At 44.5% G+C, this 26,529-nt stretch overlaps 1 protein-coding gene across 4 annotated transcripts in view; it reads right to left on the reverse strand.

The window, feature by feature from the left end:
• CERT1 (ceramide transporter 1) overlaps window positions 1-26,529 on the reverse strand; it is a 418,213-nt gene that overhangs the window by 188,178 nt on the left and 203,506 nt on the right. For all 4 annotated transcript variants that reach the window (XM_033929301.1, XM_033929302.1, XM_033929303.1 and 1 more), the window contains one exon: window positions 14,983-15,140. In XM_033929301.1, the coding sequence (XP_033785192.1) occupies window positions 14,983-15,140 (158 nt within the window). The remainder of the gene's footprint in view (window positions 1-14,982; window positions 15,141-26,529) is intronic.

Consider the following 26,529-nt stretch of genomic DNA (forward strand, 5'->3'; position numbering starts at 1 on the left):
AAATGCTAGGAAATTCTTCTTTACACAACGTGTGGTGGACACCTGGAATGCAATTTCAGAGGACGTTATAGGGCAGAGTACGGTACTGGGGTTTAAGAAAGGATTGGACAAATTCCTGCTGGAAAAGGGGATAGAGGGGTATAGATAGAAATTTACTGCACAGGTCCTGGACCTGTTGGGCCGCTGCGTGAGCGGACTGCTGGGTGCGATGGACCTCAGGTCTGACCCAGCGGAGGCATTTCTTATGTTTTTATGTACTGAGGCACCTCTCTGGAAGGCTGGTACACGAAGATACAGAATGGCTACTAATTGGTGAAAGACTACTAATTAGGATTGTTTCTGGATTGGTCAGAAAGAGATCATCTGATGAGAACTAAGAAGAAGGTATCTAATTATTTATTCTATGCTGAGGTGTAAGGAAGCTTACATCTTAACATTGGATTATCTGCACCTTCTATAATAATTAAGACCTGAGAAGTTACCTCTTGTGATTAGCTCTTTTCCAGGGAGTAAAGGAACAGGAATTTTACCCAGACCTGATTTTCAAATCCCTTAAGGAACTCTTGCTGATAGACTTTACAGCTCACTGCAGTAAATTATGGACTCTTACTAACCAGAAGAGATTCTACCACGTGCTACGCTGAAGAAAATTTCCATCTCCTTGATCGGAGGAGGCTTTACCTTAGGGATGGTGAGCAAGGAATTATATTTTCTTATCAGTGGGGCAAGGTAGATCTCTGATTGGTTTTCAGGAAAGGAGTTGTTAATTACTCTGGGTGATAAACTGTAATAGATTGCTGCTAATCAGGAATTATTATAAGGAATTAATTAGTGTGTAAGAAATAGTTATATCTACTCATTTACTTATGGATTATTGTGTAATAATTATGTAATGAGATATATGTATGTACAGAGACATTGTGAACAATATTTAGTTATTATTTACTGCTGACTTGTGAATTATATTTTTCTATTTCTATAATAAAATATTTCATATAACCCTGGTCTCTATTCTTAGTATAAACTGGTAAAATAACAGAATCCTGGGATAAGGAGTTTATGGTTTCCCTATCAACTAAGATGCATGTAACTTGTTTATGTTACGCTAATTAGTATACCCATAAATCTACCTACAGAAAATAATAATATGAAAAAGAAAGGTACCAGATGCTAGGGTCCATCTAGGAGATTAGTGACCAAGTAAAAGATCTGGGTGTCATTGTAGAGAATACGATGAAACTTTCTGCCCAATGTGTAGTGGTGGCCAAAAAAGCAACAAGTTATAAGGAATTATATAAAAATGGAGGGTTAACAAGACTAAGAATGTTATAATGCCTTTGTATCGCTCCACGGTGCAACCTCACCTGGAGTACTGCGTTCAGTTCTGGTCGCCTTATCTCAATAAAGATATAACGGAACTAGAAAAGGATCAAAGAAGAACGACCAAAATGCTAAAGAAGATGGATCTCCACTTTTATAAGGAAAGACTAAAAAGGTCTTCAGCTTGGAAAAGAGACGGCTGAGTGGAGATATGATTTAAGTCTACAAAATCCTGAGTGGTGTAGAACAGGTACAAGTCGATTGATTTTGTACTCCATCAAAAATTAAAATGATTAGGGGGATGCTCGAAGTTACAGGAAGTACTTTTAAAACCAATAAAAAGAAATATTTTTTCACTCAGAGAATAATTAAGCTCTGGAATGTACTGCTCCTTTTTTGGGTGTTTTTTCTAACTGAAAATAGATTCACCATCTGCTAACACATGATTCATTCTGAATATATGGCAAAAAATATTCAATTTACATTGTTTCAAAGACATTTGATTTTATTACACTTCTCCCTCCAAATCAGCGGTTTCAGTATCCGCGGATTCGGTTATTCACAATTTTTGGTGGGGAAAAGAAAAGAAACGCTGCATCCCGGACCTCCCTGGACCTTACCTGGTGCTCTAATGGGCTTTTGGGGCAGGAGCAATCTTCCTACACTCCTGTCCCATGCAGATCACTCATACAAAATGGCTGTGGGGAATTCCCTTCATAGTCTCAAGAGACTACGGGAACTCATGGCAGCCATTTTGTATGAGTGATCTGCACGGGGCAGGAGCGTAGGAAGATCGCTCCTGCCCTGAAAACCCACTAGACCACCGGGTAAGGTCTGGAATGCCGGGGGAAGGCGGGGGGTGGGTTAGAGCCGGCCCAAATGTTATTCGCAAATTTTCAATATTCGCGGGCCGGCTCTGCCCCTAACCCCCACGAATATTGAGGGAGAAGTGTACTTGAAGCCTTGATGATTAATAGTAATTGTTCACATGCTGCAGATATACTCGAATATATACCAATCCAATTATAAATCGAGATAACTTTTTTTGCCCCAAAAGAGGGGGAAAAAAGGTTCATCTAATTTAAACTGGAGGGGGAGGAGGTGTTATATTCAATTGCCCTGCCTTACACCCAGCCCCTCCTTCCTTCTTTTCCTCCCTCCTTAACTCTGCACCCAGCCTCCGATGCCCACTGCAGGCCTCCCATAAGCCCAGGTGGATCAACATCATGTAAAACTGGTAAACAGTTTTAGGTATCTGAGAATATTATTTGACTTGTCATTTAAAATTTTAGAATAAGGTTTCTATAGTGATTGGAAAAGGGTTTGGAGCATTGAGGCAGATTAGAGCTATTTGGAATTTTTTAGATGAGGATTCTTTACATACTTTAATAATGCTTATGTTATCTAAATTGGATTATGGTAATTTAGTCTATGCAGGAAAAATGGCAGGGCAATTAAAAAGTTTACAAACTTTGCAGAATACTGCCATTCGGTTATTAGGTAATTTTAGGGATACCAGATTTTCGGGAAAGGGCAACTCTTATTTAATGATTATTCAGCCCGAGTGGCCTCTCCGGAAAGGAGTGTGGTTCTCTGGGGTGGTGGGGGGATGGTAGAGGGAGAGAATGAAAGGACTGAGTGGTGTGAATGGATAGGCGATTGTCAGTTGGAGTGGTGGGAGGGGTGGGATTGCCATGAATAGTGTGTACAGCTATCCATATACTTGGTGATGCACTTTCAAATTATAGGACTAGGATGATGGAGAAACCAGGGAGGGGACTCTGGAGTGCAACAACAGAAATGGATCTATGCTGGATGTGGGGGGGCCTAGCTGGGGGGCCATCCATCCTTCTGTGTGTCATACTTAGCCTTCCGATTGTCTGTGTGTGAGTGTTTTTGTCCATGGTTAAGCTCATAGAGCTAGATTCATAAAAGAAACTAGAGAATGACACGGGGAAAAAATCTGTCCCCGTCACCGCCCCGTCCCCAGCCCACCATCCTCTGCACCGCCCCGTCACCGCCATTCCATTCACCGCCCCGTCACCGTCACTGCCATCCCTTTCACCGCCCCGTCACTGCCATCCCATTCACCGCCCCGTCACCGTCCCCGCAGCATCCATATAAGCCTTAGTACTCTAATATTTAGCGTATTCCATTCTTATAAATCAAAGTTCCTGCTGCTGAACTAGAGAAAGAGATGTTCAGCTGGCAGGGCTTTGTTTATAAATTTTTATTAACACAACTAATATACCACCATAATGTTTCCGACAGAGGACAAGTATGCAATAAATGCATTTTGCTGTTTCAATGCCAGTGCTCAGCAGAACAACAGACAGCAATATGGACATTCACCTTATGTAGTACTTTTTTAATATATAAAAATAGGCAAAATTAGTTGCTGTTTTATCATTATATTTTCTTGCCATTATAGTATTCTTCATTGATCATTTTTCTTTTTAAATTCAAAACAAATTCAACCTATCTTGTGTCCCAGCATGAATTCATGTTTCACTCAATTGGCTGTTTCAAGGGAATTAACCCTCCAACTTCCATTTGCAAAAATACCCAATGTTGTTCCTTCTATGAGCAATATTTAAATTATGAGGAACAACATTGGGTATTTTTGCTGAATTGTGTGACACCATTTGGGCTGAACATGAAGATTGAAAATGCCTGGTTAGCCCTGGACAGATGATTTGAACAGCCAGGAGCCTGTCCTGGCCATTTAAATCATTTTGAATATCTAGTCCAATGATAACAGAATTAGGGTGATTATAGAAACATAGAACTTTGTTGATCACTAAAAACAGTGGAGACTAAGGGTCTATCAAGCTCAGCATCCTGTCTTTGACACTGGCCAGTCTTGGTCTTTGGAACTGCCCATTGTGTCAGAAGCAATAGGGATTAAGTGACTTGCCCACGGTCACAAGGAGTGTAGTGTAGCTCTAACCACTGGATTTAGAAGTTGGCTTCTTTTGGGATCTTTAACTCATCATCGCTAGGACTCGAATCTGAGTCCGTGGCACCTAACATAGAATGGAATTAGTATGGCAAAGTAATGAAGAATGGTCCAGCAGCCCCCACTCTCCCTCCACCTCACCTTATATTCGTTCCGAGTTTGCCGGCTTCCTTTTTCCCTAGCCGCACGCGTTCAAAAAGCCGTGCATTTAGCCAGCTCCCTCCCTCCACCTCACCTTAAATTTCGAGTTTTCCGGCTTCCTTTTTTCCGAGCCGCACGTGTTCAAAAATCCGTGCACGCGCGGCTGCGCGAGTCAATCAAACTTCTCCTCTCCTGCAACTTCCTGTTTCCGGTTGCGTCAGAGGAGAAGATTGATTGACTCGCGCAGCCGCACGTGCACGGATTTTTGAACACGTGCGGCTCGGAAAAAAGGAAGCCAGAAAACTCGAAATTTAAGGTGAGGTGGAGGGAGGGAGCTGGCTAAATGCTACGGGCGGGGCGGTGGCTGCGGGGACCGCGCGATCCTTGATACCTCACTGCGGAGACAAGACCATTCACCGCCCCGCGGGCGGTGAATGGCCTTGTCCCCGTCGCCGCAGCGACTGCTAGTTTTCTTCCCCGTTTTCGGCGGGTGACCCGCGGCTAAAATGTGGTGGCTGCGGGTAAACCGCCACCGTGTCATTCTCTAAAAGAAACTGATTGTGTACTGATCGGTTTGCGACCCCTTTGCACCCTGATTTCCCTCCGGCCCGATTCACTTACCTCTCTTGTCCTCCTTTAGCACTTCCTTTATTCCATGGTCATCCAACGGTCCCACCACTTCCTTTGCAGGTTGTTTCCCCTTAATATATCTAAAGAACGGCTTGAAGTTTTTCACCTCTTTGGCTATTTTTTCCTCGTAGTCTCCTTTGGCTCCTTTTACCACCTTATAGCACCTGCGTTGATATTGATTGTGTTTATTCCAGTTTTCGTCCATCTTTGACCTTTTCCATTCCTTAAACGAAGTTTTCTTGTCTCTAATCACTTCCTTCACCTCTACAGTGAGCTACACCGGTTCTTTTTTTCTCTCTCTTGGATCCCTTGTTGATATGCAGTATATATAGATTTTGCGCCTTGGTGACTGTGTCCTTAAAAAGGGACCAAGCTTGCTTTAGCGTTTTTACAGTGCTTATCCTCTTCTTAATTTTCTTCCCCACCATGAGTCTCATCCCTTTGTAATTCCCTTTTCGGAAGTTCAGAGCCATGGCTGTCGTTCTGGACCGATGTGCCCCTGAGTCCATGATGATAAGATGCTGCGAAATCTTGCCATAAACAGACAAATTCTTGCAATAAACCAAATAGCTGTTATAAGATAAGTTTATTAGTAATAAGCAAAAGGCAACTCATATGAAATAGCAAAGTATAGCATATTGGCTACAAAGGATAGCATACATACGAAATAGCAAGCTGATGTTCTTTGGGGTCTCACTCCTCACTCTCCTTTCCTCCTTCTCCCCTAATGCCATCTAGCATGTCACATATATATTATTTCAGTAGCTTAGGGTACCTCCTAGTTACTCACTTCTCATTGGTTTGTCACATATGTCATTTTTATTGGCTGAATGGTTTATACACTTATCATGGAGTCATAATGAAGCGTGACATCACCTGGTGCCAAAACTGACCTTTCTATATTTCCCTGACAAATGCCGTACCAATACTAAGGTTAATAACTTCAGAGAGCAAGCCCCCACCTTCCTGAGTTACACTATCCTTTGTTAGTACTTCTTAGGAGGACCTCTTATTGTACTGTTCTGAAAAGTCCCAAAACAGTGATGTCACAGTAAGGAAATCTGACTGCTTGTTTCTGGAGGAAAGGTGAATCTCTCTCTTACTGGCAGAGAGGAAAATGACTGCTTAGAAGATTGTACAATGTCTCTCTTAGAAAAATAACTATTTGGGGTTCTCAGGGGTCTTCACCTACAATATATGCAGGTCTTATGCTTGCATCTTCTTCCGCCTACATTTTCATGCAGGTCTTACTCTCGATTCTCCTCTGATTCATCCGCATTCCCCTCTAAAAATGGTTTGTCGATGTCCATGGTGGTACCGAATAACTTCTCTTGTGAAGTTTGCGGCTCTTGATGGATCATTTCTGAAGAGAAGAACAACATGTACAGGAGTGGACATGGTGTTCTGGGCCAAGACACTGCAAACACCAAGAGTGGGGGGTCTGTAATTGATATTGGCTGACACTTGCTGCACTTTTTAAAACCGGTTAACAGACGTGACATTGACGAGATAACTGCCTCAGTTAAATTAAACTCAATCGCTTAGGTGAACAAAGAGGCCCCGTCAACCAAAGTTTCCCCTCTTCTTTTTTTTTTTTTTTTTTAAAGAAAAAAATGAAACAATGAAAATAAAGACTAAAGAAAGAAAACGCAGGAGCGGGAAGGCAAAAGGCAATAAAGTTTGAACAGCTTTCAAAAAACACGTCTTCTTAGCTCTGCAGAAAACTAAGAACTGATAAGCCGAATGCCTACGCTGGGCGAGAAGGCACTTGTGTATGCGCGGTGCAGGTGGTTTGCTAACTTAAGTTCTTAAAGTGGCGATGCACTTTTAAAGCCGTCCATACCAGGGCTCCATGGATGATCTCACCACATGTGAGAATATGTTGCCTGTTTGTCCTGGGATATCACCTTGCCTTTCAAAAGGTCTTCCAAAACTATATAAACTGACCTCTCTTTCAAACAAGTAACCTTAGCATGGATAGTGGTCAACAAAATATGAGTTACTCAGAAACGTGAAACTCTTCAAGGAAGGAACGCTCCCCCCTAGAGATGAACCAGAGTTTGCCTTCCAGTCATTGTAACTGTTTCAATGCTGGTCACGCTCCATGTTGGGTTGCAAAAATAAATAAATAAATAAAGGTTACAGTCTTGCAACTTCTTGTATGAGTTTTCTTTCTTATTTTTTCTTTTCTCATGAAATAAACATCACTCTATGGCAGGGGTGCCCAACACGTCGATCGCGATCGACCAGTAGCTCAGGAAGGCAACGTGAGTCGATCGCAGAGCCCATCCCGGGCTCCGTGATAGACTCGTGTTGCTGTCCCGATCTACCGGGCCTATCAGCCTTCCTCTCCCCGACGTCAAAGACGCCGACACCGGGTATTAGGCTGTTTTTGTCATTTCAGGGGGGGGGGGGGGGCGTGGTGGCGGCAGCAGCAACAGCCTGAAAAAGAAATCATCCTGGCCCGGGTGGGTGTCATACTCCGGAACTTCTATCTCTTCCAGCAGCCCTCTCCCTTCTACTTGCTTCCGGCCACACCCCTTGCTCCGCGGCTCTCTTCGGCAACTCAGCAGCAGCGATCGACACAAGCTTCTGACGTCGGGGCCTACCCTCTGCGAGTCCCGCTTGTTTCAACTTTCTTTTTCCACAAAGGCGGGACTCGTAGAGGGAAGGCCTCGATGTCGGCAGCTTGTCTTGATCACCGCTGCTGACGAGTTGCTTAAGAGAGCCGCGGAGCAGGGGGGTTTTGCCAGGTGCAGGTAGAAGGGAGAGGGCCAGATGCAGGACTCGTGGGTGAGGGAGGAGAAGAGAGAGAGAAAGAGAGAGGAGAGGGAAACAAAAGGAAATATTTCATACTGGGCTGGACTGGAGTGGAGGGAGGGTAGAAAGATTCTGGCTACAGGGTGCAGTAACAAAGGAAAAGGGGGGAGAGCTGAAAATGGAGATAGTGACACAAAGAAGAGAAAGGGTAAGCAGGACCTACTGAATAAGGATAGAGATACATAGGGGACATGAAGAGGAGGTGAAATAGAGACATAGAAGTAATGCTGAAAAAGTGTGTGTGTGTGGGGGGGGGAGATAAAGACATTGAAAGGGCAAATGGTGAACATGGGGTAAAGACAAGGACAGAGACAAATGAAGATTCTGAAAAAGTGGTTAGATAGGGATATAGGTGAGATGGACAAAAAGAAGGGTGATGCTGGAAAATAGGTGGAATGGTAATTCTGACAGACACAGAAGGGAAATGCTGGATCAAGGAGAGATGGGGCTCAGGCTGGATGGAATGAGGAGAAATGCCTTGTTGGCCCGGAACTTCCTCTCCTACGTCAGAATTGACGTCAGGGAGCGGAATGCTGGTCAGCGCGACGCTTCTGCAGGGAAAGCTTGGGACGGCAGTGGCTTGGGGGCTGTTCCCCGATGGCGGTGGCAGCAAACCGAGTGGCTTGGGGGAGGGCATGGAGAAAGAAAGAAAGGGGGCAGACAGGGAGACAGAAAGAAGGGGGAACAGGGAGACAGAAAGAAAAAGTTGGGGGAGAGATGAGGTCTGGAGGAGAGGAAACATACAGGAGGCTGAAAGAAAGGAAGAAAGATTGGATGCACAGTCAGAAGAAGAAAGTGTAACCAGAGACTCATGAAATCACCAAACAGCAAAGGTAGAAAAAATGATTTTATTTTCAATTTAGTGATCAAAATGTGTCGGTTTTGAGAATTTATATCTGCTGTCTATATTTTGCACTATGGCTCCCTTTTACTAAATCGCAATAGCGTTTTTTAGCGCAGGGAGCCTATGAGCATTGAGAGCAGTGTGAGGCATTCAGCGTAACTCCCTGTGCTAAAACCTACTATTGTGGTTTAGTAAAAAGGGAGGAGGTGTATTTGTCTATTTTTGTATTTTGTTACTGAGGTGACATTGCATAGAGTCATCTGCTGTGACCTCTTTGAAAAAACCCGGAATATGAATAATTAACATTTTCTCTGCCTTTTAGTGTGCTTTGTGTTTTTTTTTTTATTTTATTGTTGGTAGATCATTTTGACTTAGTCATTATAAAAGTAGCTCGCAAGCCCATAAAGTGTGGGCACCCCTGCTCTATGGATTATAAGTAATGTGATGACTTAACTTTCATAACGGGTAGGGGATCTCTACGTGGCCCCGTAGAGATCCCCTACGGGGCCCCGTAGAGATCCCCTACCCGTTATGAAAGTTAAGTCATCACATTACTTATAATCCATAGAGTGATGTTTATTTCATGAGAAAAGAAAAAATAAGAAAGAACACTCATACAAGAAGTTGCAAGACTGTAACCTTTATTTATTTATTTATTTTTGTAACCCATCATGGAGCGTGACCAGCATTGAAACAGTTACAATGACTGGAAGGCAAACTCTGGTTCATCTCTAGGGGGGAGCGTTCCTTCCTTGAAGAGTTTCACGTTTCTGAGTAACTCATATTTTGTTGACCACTATCCATGCTAAGTTTACTTGTTTGAAAGAGAGGTCAGTTTATATAGTTTTGGATCTGAGCATTTTCCTGACTTCCACTAGTATCTAAACTAGTATTACCCCCAAGTTTTCAAAAGGTCTTGGCAAACTTCTACTCTCCTTTGCTTTTTGTTCATCAGTGTGCTCCTATGGGACCATTTTTGCACACATCTTTCTCATGCTAAGATTTTCAGTTAAGATTTTCTCGTTTTTCGATTGATGTTTATTTGGTTTGCTATGCTTCTCAGAATCAGCCGACGATTTTGACGCACAATTTGACAAATTTTTGCAATGTTTTCATCAGTTGTGCTTGTTAGTGGCCACCCTGATCTCTTCATCAGTAACACTTTCTCTCCCTCAAAAAAACATTTAATCCATTTGTACACTGCTGTTTTCTTCATGGCATTATCCCCATAAAGTTGAACTAACATTTCCCTGATTTCACTTCTGCTCTGGCCAAGTTTAACAAGAAATTGAATGTTTGTTCATTGCTCTAATTCAAGCTCTGACATTCTCGCGATGACACACAAAACATGCAACAATAATGAATTCCACTCAGCAAGACACCGCCATACATTGACACGAACATAGCTGTGAGACACTGATATACCAAGGTTATAAAACTTTACCGAGCTGCTTGTACAGTGCTGCCAACATAAGTGAACGGTGGCAAATTCCTGAACTTATCAGACCTTGTACCGTATTTTCACGTAGATAATGCGCACCTGTGTAAAACGCGCACACAGGTATAGCGCGCGGAAAACACAAATTTATGTACAGAAATTTTTATATACCGCACACACCCGTATACCGCGCATACTGCCCGACTCTCCTTTCACCCGCCCCGACTCTCCTCTGGCCACCTCGACTCTCCTTTCGCCCACCCTGACTCTCCTCTCCCCCTTGAAGTCCTGTCCCCACCCTGAAAGCCTGATTCCCCCCTGACGTCCGATTCACCCCCCCCCGAAGGACCGCTCGCACCCCCACCCCGAAGGACCGCTCGCACGCACTCCCACCCGCACCCCACCCTGAAGGACCGCTCGCACCCCCACAGCCTCCCGACCCCCCCCATCATGTAGAAGCTCCTACCGGTGTCCTGCTGCTTTCTCTTGGCGGTCCTGGCCCTTCCGTGAGCCCTGCGCTTGCGCTGCTTCCTCTTCCAACGGTTCGCCCTTTCTCTAACGTCAAGCCCTCTTGCCCCGCCGACTCCCCGACACGATCGGGGCAAGAGGGAGCTCAAGCCCTCTTGCCCCAGCCAACCGCGGCACCCCCGACACGATCAGGTCAAGAGGGAGCTCAAGCCCTCTTGCCCCCCTGACACGATCGGGGCAAAAGGGAGCCCAAGCCCTCTTGCCCCGCCGACTCCCCAACTCCCCGACAATATCGGGCCAGGAGGGAGCCCAAACCCTCCTGGCCACGGCGACCCCCTACCCCCACCTCGCACTACATTACGGGCAGGAGGGATCCCAGGCCCTCCTGCCCTCGACGCAAACCCCCCTCCCCCCAACGACCGCCCCCCCAAGAACCTCCGACCGCCCCCCCAGCCGACCCGCGACCCCCCTGGCCGATCCCCACGACACCCCCACCCCCCTTCCCCGTACCTTTGTGTACTTGGCCGAACAGACGGGAGCCAAACCCGCCTGTCCGGCAGGCAGCCAACGACGGAATGAGGCCGGATCGGCCCATCCATCCCAAAGCTCCGCCTACTGGTGGGACCTAAGGCGCCTGGGCCAATCAGAATAGGCCCGGGAGCCTTAGGTCTCTCCTGGGGGGGGCCTTGGGCACATGGTCGGGTTGGGCCCATGTGCCTCAGGCCCCGCCCCCAGGTGGGACCTAAGGCTCCCGGGCCTATTCTGATTGGCCCAGGTGTCTTAGGCCCCACCAGTAGGCGGAGCTTTGGGACGGATGGGCCAATCCGGCCTCATTCCGTCGTTGGCTGCCTGTCGGACAGGTGGGTTTGGCTCCAGTCTGTCCGGCCAACTACACAAAGGTACGGGGAAGGGGGGTGGGGGTGTCGTGGGAATCGGCCAGGGGAGTCGCGGGTCGGCTGGGGGGGCGGTCGGAGGTTCTTGGGGGGGTGGTCATTGGGGGGAGGGGGGTTTGCGTCGAGGGCAGGAGGGCCTGGGATCCCTCCTGCCCGTAATGTAGTGCGAGGTGGGGGTAGGGGGTCGCCGTGGCCAGGAGGGTTTGGGCTCCCTCCTGGCCCGAACAACTAGCGGGGGGTGGGGTCACCAGGGCCAGGAGGACTTGGGCTCCCTCCTGGCCAGATATTGTCGGGGAGTTGGGGAGTCAGTAGGGCAAGAGGGCTTGGGCTCCCTTTTGCCCCGATCGTGTCGGGGAGTCGGGGGGGGCAAGAGGGCTTGAGCTCCCTCTTGCCCCAATCGTGTCGGGGGTGCCGCAGTTGGCTGGGGCAAGAGAGCTTGAGCTTCCTCTTGCCCCGATCGTGTCGGGTGTCGGGACCGCCAAGAGAAAGCAGCAGGACACCGGTAGGAGTTCTACATGATGGGGGGGGAGTTTAGGAGGCTGTGGGGGTGCGAGCGGTCCTTCAGGATGGGGGTGCGGGTGGGAGTGCGTGCGAGCGGTCCTTCAGGGTGGGGGTGCGAGCAGTCCTGCGGGGGGGGGGGGGGTGAATCAGACTTCGGGGGGGAATTATGGAAAAAAAATTTTGTACAACACGCTCACGCTTATAACGCGCAAGGTTATGCGCGGTTTGTAAAAACACATATAACGCGCGCGTTATATGCGTGAAAATACGATATATCTTTTTTTAAAATTCTTTATTGATTTTCTAAACTTCAAAAGTGAAATACACAAATATATATCATATAATAAGTTAATAAAAGCACATTCAACTTACAAATATGCATAACCAACCATTTTCTCCCCCTCCCCTCAATGATTATTCAATAAAACACAGAAACATAGGCTATCCCAATAACCTTACCCTATTCAGATTAAAAATATCCTTCCATCCCAGTTGGACATACTTCCTGGATGTGTATGAAAATAAACCAAAACTGACTCATAATCAAAGACCTACTATAGTGAGGTAATATATGATGTCAATGGCCCCCAAACCAGCTTAAATAAATTACTGTGCCCCAAACTATCGGCATTCATATTTTCATATCTATAGCTGGAGAACAAATTTGCCCACCAGAAAGGAAAATTTAGGCAGTCATAGTTCTTCCAATTTTGGGTTACCATCTGTATGGCTATCCCAGTCATGTCAAGAAAAAGGCGGCATTTATAACGATCCATAGAGCGTTTAACATGTAATAACGTTCCACATATGACTGCCTCATACGTCAGTGGAATTGATGATTCCAATATGTTGTTAATCATACCCCATATTGCCCTCCAAAAGTTAAGTATCAAAGGACAATAGAACAACAGATGATCCAGTGTCTCTATGTCCAGATGACAATGCCAGCATCTATTAGATTTAGAACTGTCTAACTCAGTGGTCTCAAACTCTCGGCCCGGGGGCCACATGCGGCCTGCCAGGTACTATTTTGAGGCCCTCAGTATGTTTATCATAATCACAAAAGCAAAATAAAAATTTCTTGATCCTATGTCTCTAGCTATAAATTACAATATTATTATTAGGACTTAGCCAAAAGGAAAGATCTATAAACTATAAACCTTTTAACTAATTCTGAGCTACTGGGAGGATGGGATAGAAATTGAATTAAATAAAATAAAGAATTTTACCTCATGCAAAATTGTCATTTCTTTAATAAGACATTAACTATTTTTTTTCTGAGGCCCTCCAAGTACCTACAAATCCAAAATGTGGCCCTGCAAAGGGTTTGAGTTTGAGACCACTGGTTTAACTTGTGCAACCTAACAGGGGTCCAAAAAGATCTATGCAACAGAAAAAAAACATGTTTGTCTCATAGATGTGCTGACGCTGTACATCTCATTCTCCAAGTCCAAATTCGTGGCCATCGAGATGCAGAAATATACTGCTTAATCTCAATGCTCCAAATGTCTCAGATATTAATTTATATCACCGGGCAGCCTGATGCCCTAACAAATCCATCTGGAAGCATAGGACCTACAAGCTGTAATAATTTTTTAGATTTTGCCAATCAGGGGAACCCCTTCTGAATGGCTTGTTCAACTGCAACCACTTATAATTTTGAGACTGCAATACCAAATGTTTGTTGCAGTCGTGAAAAATCAAGCATTTTCCCATTAGATAGAACATCATCTAGTCTACTGTGCGTATGCCTGCCTGCATACAGTGCTTCCAGGTGATCCCAGATCTGCCTATTTGAATCTTGGAGTTTAACCACAAGGATTGATAAGTGGATTTCTCTACCGGAACATCTATTAATTTATTAACAAATTTTAAAGTTTTCCAGGTGTCACATATAATACTATTGTCTTTAACATATCTGGGTAATCTGATACTCAACACATGAAACAGTCGTAATGGGGACATCAATTGGCACTCTAAATAAAACCAATCCGGGAGATGTTCCATGAGTTCGGTGAGGATCCAATACATACCCTGACACAATATATAGGCCTGATGATACCTATAAAAATTGGGAAAATTTACCCCACCCGCCACAATTGGTTTTTGTAAAGATACTAAAGTAATTCGAGCAGTTTTACACAGCCAAATAAATTTAGTAAGACTACTATTTAATTTATTATAAAAGGACCCCTGAAAATAAACTGGAAACATACCCATTTGGTAACAAACCACAGGCAAAAACATCATTTTAACCATCTGAGCTCTCCCCCACCAAGTTTCATTGCTCAAACATTTCTGAGACCTTTAGTAATAAGGATCTTTCATTTACTTTTATCGTTTCCTTCAACGTTTTCTGTATCCAAATGCCTAATTTTATACCCTCTTCCTTCCAAAGAAAAGGGAATGTGTCAAATAATCCTTTTGGACAGTGTACATTTAACGAAAGAACCTCTGATTTACTCCAATTTATTTTATATTCAGAAAATTTTCCGAATCAATCAAATCTAGTAAATGTATATCTAAATATAAATATTTCCAAGTAAACTGTATTTTTATAATATGAACAGGTGGTTTTCAGTCCCAATCAGTGGCAAAGAGAGAGGCAGATGCAACCCTCATTGTCACACCTCGCACCTCCCACATCTCGTCATATCTTTGCTGGCAGAAGGCTGTCCTAACCCTGCTCACGTTAGATGCACCTTCCTTCTATCATCACTTCCTGGCCCTGCGAACTGGAAGTAATGTCAGAGGGAGGGATGAGGCCAATTCAAGCAGTGCGTACAGTCTGCTCATTGCTGGAAGATTTGAATAGGTAGGGAGACGGAAGTGCTTCTCACTGACCCCCTCCTCTTCGCGGAAGGGGGGAAGGAGAGTTGCATTCTACCCCACCCTTCTTTAATATCCCATCAGATCCAATTTAGAACAATGAAGTAAACAAAAAAAATCAAATGCTAAAATTTCTTACCTTGTCCAATCTTTTTTGCCAACTATCTTCACGTTTTACCATGAGGTCAATACAATGAGAAAGTGTAGCAAGGATTCCAGCTGTAGTTGCCTTGAAAGTAATAGCTTCTCCTTTAAAGTCTATGCCATTAATTCCTTTGGGCGTCACATGTGGGAATACTATAATAGGAATAGATTTAAGATACAATCACAGAGACCTTGGTAATGCTGAGAGTTGACATTTAGCAGCAATTATGTTTCTTTTGTTGTGGACATTTATAGAGTGCATTGACTGTCTTCTCCACTGTCATATACAACATATTCTATATAAACACATTTCATACAGCTTAAGAAAAGGGGTATGAATGCATGTCTAACTTCACTGTCGCACATTAATTGCTTTTCAGTATTTCAACATAATATACTGGTCTGAATTTAAGACATTTCCAAAGCACAAAAATCTGGCTTCAAAATTACTTTCCTACAGAGAAATCAGAGAAGACTTACAATCTGCAGAGATAGGAATGAAGTCAGATAACGCACAGGCCTACTTGGCCCATGCTGGGCACAAGAATTTATCAAGTGCAAAAACCTTTATGAAGGGAAAGACTAAACAGTATTCTGGTGGTCTGTCTAAAAGTAAAAAAGCACATCATGTCTGGAGCCTTATCATGGAGCTAGAAAGTGAGCAGCTTGTTAGGAATGTGAAAAGAATTATGGTACCATATCCACCCAGTTTGAAACAGGCAGGCAAAAGTCATAAGAAGACAGTAGCAGGTATGGAGAGCATTAAGTAGTGAAGGGGACTGGGAGTGTAGAGTCTGGAATAGAACAGAGGAAGCATGTGATTGTGGAGTTCCCCATTGTGTAAAGATCTGATGTAAAATGTTTGGAGTTGAGTGACCACTTGTGTGGTTGTAGGAGTCTACTCAATTAGTCGGCTAAGATGTTTTCTTTTCCTGCTAGGTAGACTGCTTTCAGAAAAATATTGTGAGGAATTACCCAGGACCAGATTTGGATCACTTCTTGGCGTAAGGGATGAGAACCTGTACCTCCCTGCTTGTTCACATATTACATAGCTACCTAGTTGTCTATGCAGATGAGTACTACTTGATTGAAGAGACAATCCTGGAATGTGTATAGAGCATTGTGAATTGCATGTAGCTTAAGGAGATTGATGTGGAGAGCTAAACAAAACTAAAACTTAGTTTTATAGATCGAATCATAAACCAAGAGGAGCTCGACTCAGTTTACAATAATGTAAAACATAGTACATAAATTTGACAAGTTGAGCTTTTTCCAGAGGACTCCAAAAGCCTTGGGTATGAAGGTTGTTGAGGTGAGCTCCTCATGGAGCATAGAGGAATCGGTTGTCAATGACTTCTGATGGGATGGACGGCGATAGTCACCACTAAAGTGACTTTTGGAGATGTAATGTCACTTTGAGTAGTTGGGATAGCAGCTGGTAGCCGAAAGTGTGCTCTGAGGTTCTCTGACATGTAGAAAAGCAAAAGGAGTTACATGTACTGTAGAGACCATGTGGCTGAGGAGTCATAGCATTTGGTGTGCAGTTATGAAGCGACAAGAGGAGACCTTTTGGCAAATCTGAATCAGAATATCAACTCTTGTTGAAGTAAGAATGCACAAAATTTGAGTCGTGTCCAAGAGGGCCCTGATGCACTCTAGAGTAGGTTTGAGATAGGATTTCTCATATTTGACTGAAAATCCCAGGAGCTCCAATAGACAAATTATTGCATTCATGATATGGGGGAGCTTATTGAGGTGTCAATGCTTTGATCAACCAGTCGTCCAGGTAAGGAACACTTGAAAACTATATAAGCAAAGGAGTGCAGCTGCTACTACTAAGCACTTGGTGAATACTCTGGGTGCAGATGCTAGACCAAATGGAACCACCTTGTATTGAAAGTGCCATGTTCCCACCTGAAAAAGGAGTGAGTGGGAAGGATGCTAAATTTATTTATTTATTTAGATTTTTATCCCGTCCTCCCAGTAGCTCAGAACGGTCTACAAGTGAACATACACAATGGAGTGTAATTAGACATGTAAGATATACAATAGGTTTAAATGTTTGGACATACAAGACTGTGCAGTAGTTTAAATACAGGGAATATACAGCAAATTAAAAGAAGAGTTTAAGTATAAGTAGTTTAGTTTAAGTACAAGTTATTTGAGTTTAGATACAATTTATCAGAGTACAGACTAAGAGAGGACTATACTGAATTTTAGGGAGAAGAAGACAGGAGAGAGAAGGGAGAGGTGGGGCTTAAGGGGGGTGAAGATTGAGGGTGGGTAAAGTGGGTATAGGCTTCTTTGATGTCTACAGAGCTGAGCCAGTTCTTCTTCAACAGTGGTAATAAGGTTCCCAGAGAGACCATGCAAAACCTCCTTCACTAAATATTTGAGAGCTCAGAGGTTCAGAATTGGATGGATGCCTCCAGTCTTTTATGGTATGAGGAAATATTTGGAGTAAAACTCTCGGCCTCTTTCCTGCACAGGAACTTGTTCCATGGCATTGAGAAGAAGGGCTGAAAGTTCTTGGTGAAGGAGGGCCCTCTGGTGGGAGTTGAAGAGAGACTATTTTGGGGGGGGGGGGGGTTCGAAGGTTTCTTCCATAAACAAAGGGCATAGCTCAACTCACTACCTGAAGGACCCAATCATTGGATGCTATTAGGGTCCAATGATGATGGTAATGGGTGTGTTGATCCCCTATATAAAGAATATTTTGAAATGTTTCAATTATAAGATTTTTCCTAATTAAAATTTACCTTTTCTGGTTTTCTGTAACAAGTGTTTTCCTTGTATATTATTGCAAATTCAATAAATAAATAATAATTAAAAAAAAAAAAAAAAGATTGAACTCAATTTTGAGATCCCTGCCAAGGAAAGACCCCAAGGCTGAAGCTCGAGAAAAATTATTATTTTTTTTTTTAGTATATAGTAAATAAAAGTATTGAAATAAAAACTAAGAAAAGGAAAAAACGTGAAGCGGGAAGGCAATGCAGACTGAATGAAGTCCAGTCAAAAAAGTACTTCGCTCCGTGGAAAATGAAGAACTGAGGTACTGCGAGTCTTCGTTGGGCGGGAAGGCACTCACACATGCGTGGTGCAGCCACTCGTGAAGTTTCTTACAACTTAAAGTGACAGTACACTTTTTAATACTGTTCGTACCGAGGCTCCATGGATGATGTCACCCACATGTGTGAGAATATGCTGCCTACTTGTCCTAGGATAAAAAATTAAATGAAATATAGAACATACAAACATGACAGCAGATAAAGGCCAAATGGCCCATCTAGTCTGCCCATCCACAGTAACCATGCCTTCCTGGTTCCTCTGCCAGCAGGCATACCAACCTGATAAGGATTCTCAAATTGGCATTGTAATCCACTTGGGGACAAATGACCTGGTTAAAAATAGCACACATGAAGTGCAGAGTGCTTTTTAGAAGTTAGGGGAGAGGATAAAGTCTTTGGTACTGACTGTAACCTTTTCTAAAGTATGGCACACAGTTCAAAATCCAAGATGGCTGCCACTAAGAAATTCACACCTAAAAACTAAATGCAAAAAACTGTGAAATTAGGATTTTTCAGGTGGGAGGACACAAGGAATCATGCAGAAACGCCCGAAAACCTGAAATTCAGACCAGAGAATATAACAGGGGCAAATTTTCCCCCATCCCCACAGGAACTCAATTTCCACGTCCTCGCAAGCTTTGTCGTTGTTTCTGTCCCTGCCCCATTCCTGTGATCTCTACCTTAACCGCACAAGCCTCGAACACTTATGATTTTAAAGTGCTCGAGGTTTGTGCAGAGGAGGACAGAGCATGCAGGAACAGGACAGAGACAGGATGGGATGGGAAAATGAGTTCCCACGGGTATGGGGAAAAATTTGTCCCTGTGTCATTCTCTAATTTAGACCTCCCCTGATTTATTTCCCATGCTGTAAAAGTCTTACTCACCGTGACCTGTGTTTAACATGTGCTGCAGCCTACCTCAGCTTTTTACAGTATCTGGAAAGGAGAAGAATCACTGCCTCAAATTGGGAATGCCTCTCCAATGCTGATCTTCAGGCTGCTAGTAAGACAGAGCTTGACCGCAACTCCACCCTTGCGGACTGCTGGGTACGCTTACAGAAGGGGGAGGTGAAAAACACAGCCTGCACCCTGCGATACACCACTGAACTTCCTAAGGGTGCCCAACAGCCTGCGCTCAAACCCCTACAAAGTAACATAGTAACATAGTAGATGACGGCAGATAAGACCCGAATGGTCCATCCAGTCTGCCCAACCTGATTCAATTTACATTTTTTTATTTTTTCTTCTTAGCTATTTCTGGGCAAGAATCCAAAGCTTTACCCGGTACCTGTGCTTGGGTTCCAACTGCCGAAATCTCTGTTAAGACTTACTCCAGCCCATCTACACTCTCCCAGCCATTGAAGCCCTCCCCAGCCCATCCTCCACCAAACGGCCATACACAGACACAGACCATGCAAGTCTGCCCAGTACTGGCCTTAGTTCAATATTTAATATTATTTTCTGATTCTAAATCCTCTGTGTTCATCCCACACTTCTTTGAACTCAGTCATAGTTTTACTCTCCACCACCTCTCTCGGGAGCGCATTCCAGGCATCCACTACCCTCTCCATAAAGTAGAATTTCCTAACATTGCCCCTGAATCTACCACCCCTCAACCTCAAATTATGTCCTCTGGTTTTACCATTTTCCTTTCTCTGGAAAAGATTTTGTTCTATGTTAATACCCTTCAAGTATTTGAACGTCTGAATCATATCTCCCCTATCTCTCCTTTCCTCTAGGGTATACATATTTAGGGCTTCCAGTCTCTCCTCGTATGTCTTCTGGCGCAAGCCTTCTATCATTTTCGTCGCCCTACTCTGGACCGCCTCAAGTCTTCTTACGTCCTTCGTCAGATACGGTCTCCAAAACTGAACACAATACTCCAAGTGGGGCCTTACCAATAACCTGTAGGTGAGAAAAAATGTGGAGAGGGCCCCGAGCTCCAAAAACTACTTGAGCAGGCTGGCTAACATATACCACCAGGGATCAGCCTGTCAGCTGCTTCTTTTCTACACAGACAGAGCTGAAACCAAGATGAAAGCTTCGAGCACTGAAAACACCAAATAAAGGTCAAAAACACCAAATAAAATAAGAAAAAGAGAACAGAACAGTGTGCAGAAGGGAAAAATTGCAGGTTGATAGTAGAGCTTACAGTGAAGTAGGAGGAACACAGAAAAATATCCAGAGTGGATTCCTTCTGCAGATGGCTCGAGGCCAAAGGGAGATAACCTGCTTGTCTAGAATGACATACCTATTACACTGGAAAGAAGCAATAGACTGCTAAATAGATAACATTAAAGAATATTGATGAAAACACAGTACATGCATTTATGTGTGCATGAAGGAGTGCACAAAGAAGCATGCCCTGCTCCCTGTCCATGTTCCTTAGGTGTGCACCACAGTGAAGTAGTAGATTTAAACACTACTGACGGGGATGTCACTTTCAATATTGGAGCTCAGAAAACTGTTCACAGCAACTCAGAGAGATTAGGCACTATGCTAATTAAACAGGTATTAGCTTTTCTGGTTTTTATAATTAAGCCTCAGTTCAGGGGGGGCATGGCTCGACTAACATGGCGATTGGATGCACTGTTTGAGCTCTCTCCAAAGACAGCGCTTCATATCGATAATCGACAACCCTACAGACCAACAACTGATCTATTGAACTGCAAACGATCACGCTTTGCTTGATCCTCAATCTTCTTCACTTCCAAGTGGAAAAAGGCCCAAGCATGATCTGTGCTCTCCAGACAAAATGGCGCCAAAGTCGATTGACATACAACTTGAGTTTCTCCTTTCAGAAATGCATGCTTTAAAAAGTATCATGTCAACAAGTAGAAGAATCTAAATTGATATGAATGGAAATTGAAATGTTAAATGCTCAATTTACAGATGCCTGCCACCGCATCGATGCTCTTGAAGAACTTACAAACAATCATGCTCATGGCATCATTATCATTGCCAAACATGATCAAGATATCATACATCTCAAAAATTATAAGGAAGATCTAGCAAATAGAAGTCACAGAAATAATATCTGCATTCTGGGTATCCCGGAGAGCTCTGAAAGCTTAGATACCATTGCTTTTCTATCTGACCTTATTCCATCATTGCTTGGCCTCAGCTTCATGGTTCATAGACAAAACCGCCGAAGACAAAGGCGTGCGCCGACAACTGAGCGCAAGACGGAAGCACGCGCCAAAGAAAAAGAGTGTTTTTAGGGTCTCCAACGGGGGGTTTATTGGGGAACCCACCACTTTACTTAATACAGATCGTGGTGCCATTGTGGGGGGTTTGGGGGATTGTAACCCCATTCATTATACTGGAAATTTAACTGTTTCCCTGTTTTTTAGGGAAAAAGTGAAGTTCTCAGTAAAATGTGGGGGGTTACAATCCCCCAAATCCCCCACAACGCCCCCACAACGTGGCGCGATCTGTATAAAGTAAAGTGGGGGGAGGTTCCCCCACACACACCCCTTCGGAGTCCTTTAAAACAGTCATTTTCTTCGGTGCGCGGCTCCACGTTGCGTTCAGTTGTCTGCGCGCGCCTTTGTCCCGGCGCGCTTTTGACCTGACACCCAGCTTCACTATACTTCATGTACCATCAAGACCTCTTGAATCAAAAAACTCCAAGACAGGTAGTGGCAGATTCTAAATGCAGTGAAAGTGAAATATCTGAACCAAGGGAAAAAAATTATCTTCGTCCCAGATCTTGCAAAATCTACTGTGGCACGCTGGAAAATTTTCTTACAACTACGCCAGGACCTGAAAGATATCGGCACAAGATCTGGGCTCATATATTCAGCACGCATGAAAGTCACTTACAACAGCAAGACTTAGCCAACTCCATACCATCTGAGCTACAAAAATTCCTTGACTCAATCAAAATTCAATAATTACCGTATTTTCACGCATATAACGCGCGCGTTATACGCGTTTTTACCTACCGCGCATACCCCTCGCGCGTTATATGCGTGAGCGCGGTATACAAAAGTTTTAAAACATAGTTCCCACCCCGCCCGACGCCCGATTCACCCCCCCAGCAGGACCGCTCGCACCCCCACCCCGAACGACCGCTCGCACGCGCTCCCACCCGCACCCGCATCCACGATCGGAGCAAGAGGGAGCCCAAGCCCTCTTGCCCGGTCGACTCCCCGACGTCCGATACACCCCCCCCCCCCCGGCAGGACCGCCGACTTCCCGACAATATCGGGCCAGAAGGGAGTCCAAACCCTCCTGGCCACGGCGACCCCCTAACCCCACCCCGCACTACATTACGGGCAGGAGGGATCCCAGGCCCTCCTGCCCTCGACGCAAACCCCCCTCCCCCCCCCCCCCCCCCAAGAACCTCCGACCGCCCCCTAGCCGACCCGCGATCCCCCTGGCGACCCCCACGACCCCCCACCCCCCTTCCCCGTACCTTTGGTAGTTGGCCGGACAGACGGGAGCCAAACCCGCCTGTCCGGCAGGCAGCCAACGAAGGAATGAGGCCGGATTGGCCCATCCATCCTAAAGCTCCGCCTACTGGTGGGGCCTAAGGCGCGTGGGCCAATCAGAATAGGCCCTGGAGCCTTAGGTCCCACCTGGGGGCGCGGCCTGAGGCACATGGTCGGGTTGGGCCCATGTGCCTCAGGCCGTGCCCCCAGGTGGGACCTAAGGCTCCAGGGCCTATTCTGATTGGCCCACGCGCCTTAGGCCCCACCAGTAGGCGGAGCTTTAGGATGGATGGGCCAATCCGGCCTCATTCCTTCGTTGGCTGCCTGCCGGACAGGCGGGTTTGGCTCCCGTCTGTCCGGCCAACTACCAAAGGTACGGGGAAGGGGGGGGGGGGGGTCGTGGGGGTCGCCAGGGGGGTCGCGGGTCGGAGGTTCTTGGGGGGGGGCGGTCGGTGGGGGGAGGGGGGTTTGCGTCGAGGGCAGGAGGGCCTGGGATCCCTCCTGCCCGTAATGTAGTGCGGGGTGGGGTTAGGGGGTCGCCGTGGCCAGGAGGGTTTGGCTCCCTTCTGGCCCAACTACCAAAGGTACGGGGAAGGAGGGTGGGGGGGTCGTGGGGGTCGCCAGGGGGGTCGCGGGTCGGCTGGGGGGGCGGTCGTTGGGGGGAGGGGGGTTTGCGTCGAGGGCAGGAGGGCCTGGGATCCCTCCTGCCCGTAATGTAGTGCGGGGTGGGGTTAGGGGGTCGCCGTGGCCAGGAGGATTTGGGCTCCCTCCTGGCCCGATATTGTTGGGGAGTCGGCGGTCCTTCGGGGGGAGGGATGTATCGGACGTCGGGGGGGGGGGCATCAGGCTTTCAGGATGGGGACAGACCTTCAAGGGGGGACAGTGCACGGAAGTCAGGGGGGGTGAACGGAGAGTCGGGACAGCGCACGGAAAGTCAGGGCGGGCGAAAGGAGCGTCGGGCAGCATGCGCGGTATACCCGTGAGCGCGGTATACCAAAGTTTTTGTACATATCATCGTGATTTCTGCGCGCTATACCCGTGTGCGCGTTTTATACGGGTGCGCGTTATTTGCGTGAAAATACGGTATCTTCAGTCCTTGCCAGTTTTTTTTATCTACCAATTACTGTCTTCTCAATTTGGGTTACAGGATATATTCGGATTACATCACTGCCATCCTATAGGAGAGAAAGACTGGGCTTCTGATTGCCTATCGTGGTTTCAATTCCACCCTATATCTTTCAGATACTATTGATCACATCTCTGTCTCGAGTTTTTCATGTGTCATTCTGTTTTGTTTTATATTTCAGGTTATGCATGTCCTATTCCATCACTATCAAATATAGTTACATTGCTCTACTACAGTCATGTCTTGATTCAAAACCAAGATGCTACTGTTCTACTTATATCAATAACACATAAATGTTAGACTTACATATTATGTCTTTCAATGTCAATGGGTTAAATCACTGCATTAAGTGTACAAAAGTGTCAAAATACTTGTCCTCCATTAATCCAGACATCATAATGCTTCAAGAGACTCATCTGTCTGCCACAGATAATGCCAAAACCAAATTAAGAAGAATGGACATCTCCATTTATGTCAAATCATCTCTGCCTATCTCAATCACATCACAAGCTGCCGATACTGAGGGTAGATGGTGTCTAATTCACACAGCCTTTCAAAATAAATTCTTTATATTTCTAAATATCTATGCCCCAGTCTCAGATTCTCATGAATTTTTCAGAGATATACAAACTTCTCTTCTGGACTATCCAGATATTCCACTTATAATAGGCGGTGATTTCAACCAACCATTAGATCTTCTATTAGACAGAACTTCCCTCTGTCGTTCAACCAAATATTAAACACTAGCAGAAATCTAATCTATGATTTTCAACTATAACCTAATAGATCCTTGGCGACTACTCAACCCCAAAGAAAGAGATTATATGCATTATTCTTCACCACATGACACACATGCTAGGCTTGACCATTTTCTAATCTCATCCTACCTATCTCATATCATTCTGAATTCAACTATCCATAGCATACTTTCAGACCATGCTCCAGTTTCCTTAATCTTAATACTGACTGATGCTATTCCCGCACAATGTACCTGGAGGCTAAATAATCACATTCTATTAGATGATGAAAATTCAAAGAGGCTCTCCACATTCACAAACAAATTATTTCAAAACAATCATTTGTACCCTGATACGACGTGCTACCCAAAAGTTCAGGGAATTCAATTATTAAATAAAAAATTTGCTTACCGAAACTCCTAGTTTCCACCGTCTCCTTCAAAGTAGTTCCCTTGAGAATGTATACAGTGATCCCAGTGTTTTTCCCATGAGTCCATGCATCTATGGAAGTCATCTTGAGTGATTGCCTTGACTACCTCCTGTAATTCTGCCTGGATCTCTTCAATCGTGTTAAATGGCACCCTTTCAGTTGTAATTTCAATTTGGGGAACAGGAAAATCACAGGGGGCAAGGTCAGGCAAACAGGGAGGGTGCGTAATCACTTAATGTTTCTGGCGTCACTCATTGTCGAACAATAAGTGATGTGTAAGTGGGCGCATTGTCATGGTGGAGCAACCAATTTTTTCCACTTGTCTGGCCATTTGCGCCGCATGCTCTTGCTCAACCGCTTCAAAAACTCACAGTATGACTGTGTAGAAAAATTTATGGTCCACTAATCAGTTACATAAACAAATACGTGCCTGTTAGTTTCTAGGATTTAGACATTTCATCTTTCAATCACAAAGATCTGATGTTTATGGCTCGTTTAGTGATCAACAATAATTATTTTCTTTATGAAAATTCTTATTATTTACAACGAAAGGGGGTTGCCATGGGAGCGACTGTAGCCCCTGCTGTGGCATGTTTATTCATGGCCCAATTTGAAGAAAAATATGTTTACAACTCTACATTTTTTTCCAAGATTTTGTTTTGGAAAAGATTTATCGATGATATCATTTTTATTTGGAACGGTTCTATAACGGAATTAAATCAGTTTATAAGCCAACTCAATGTGAGTGATCATAATATTCAATTCAGTGCTAATATGGACAGATCTAATATTAGTTTTTTAGATATTCAGATCTCTTTAACATCGGGCCATTTCCATTCAACAATTCATAGGAAAAGCACTGATAGGAATTCTATACTCCATTATAGGAGTTTCCATCCGAAACAACTTAAAGATAGTATCCCGAATAGTCAATTTCTAAGACTAAAACGTTTATGTTCATCTCCTGCTGAGTATAAATCTCATGTTCAAACAAAAGAACTGTCTTCTCATTCAAATTGGTAACCAAACTTCAGGATTGCAACCGTCACATTTGAAAGTCACTCAGAGGTATAGAGTTCTTCAAGAAGAGAGTTGCGCCCTCTAGTGATGAACCAAAGTATACTTTTCAGTCGTTGCAACTTTATTAGTGCTGGTTACGCTCCAAGTTTGATTACAAAAATAAATAAATAAATAAATGTCTTTACAGTCTTTCAAACACTTGTATGAAAATACTTTGTTTTTTCTTATCTTTACAAATCTTTTCAAATGAACATCGCTCTGTGAGAAAATTGAGAGCAGCTTGATAATTCAGTTTATAACAGGTTCGGGGTCTCTACGTGGCCCCGTTTCGATTCCTTCTTCAGGAGACCCTATTATATGTAAACTGAAAAACCTTTTCAATGCTGATAGAATGCTTCAAGTTTGCGATGTGGTAACATCTGAAATATAGAATGTATATAAACAGCCGGGTATGAGAGTAGAAATTTCACTATCCTCACTACGGCAAAAATTCTAAATTAATTATAAAGCTACTGTAGGAAGCGAGGCACAACAATACATACCGTCAAAAAAACGCTGTCGGTGCTGAGAATTTAAACTGTCAGAGAAAACATAGCATCAGCTGTCCAGTACTCAGTCAGAGCATTTGACATTAAAAGGATCATTAAGAAACACTGAGGTATTATGCAATACCACAAGACATTCCACCAAATACCCCGCTTTGCGTTCTCCAAACAACGTAATCTC

Source organism: Geotrypetes seraphini, chromosome 1 (genome assembly GCF_902459505.1).
Source record: "Geotrypetes seraphini chromosome 1, aGeoSer1.1, whole genome shotgun sequence".
NCBI classification, from domain to species: domain Eukaryota; kingdom Metazoa; phylum Chordata; class Amphibia; order Gymnophiona; family Dermophiidae; genus Geotrypetes; species Geotrypetes seraphini.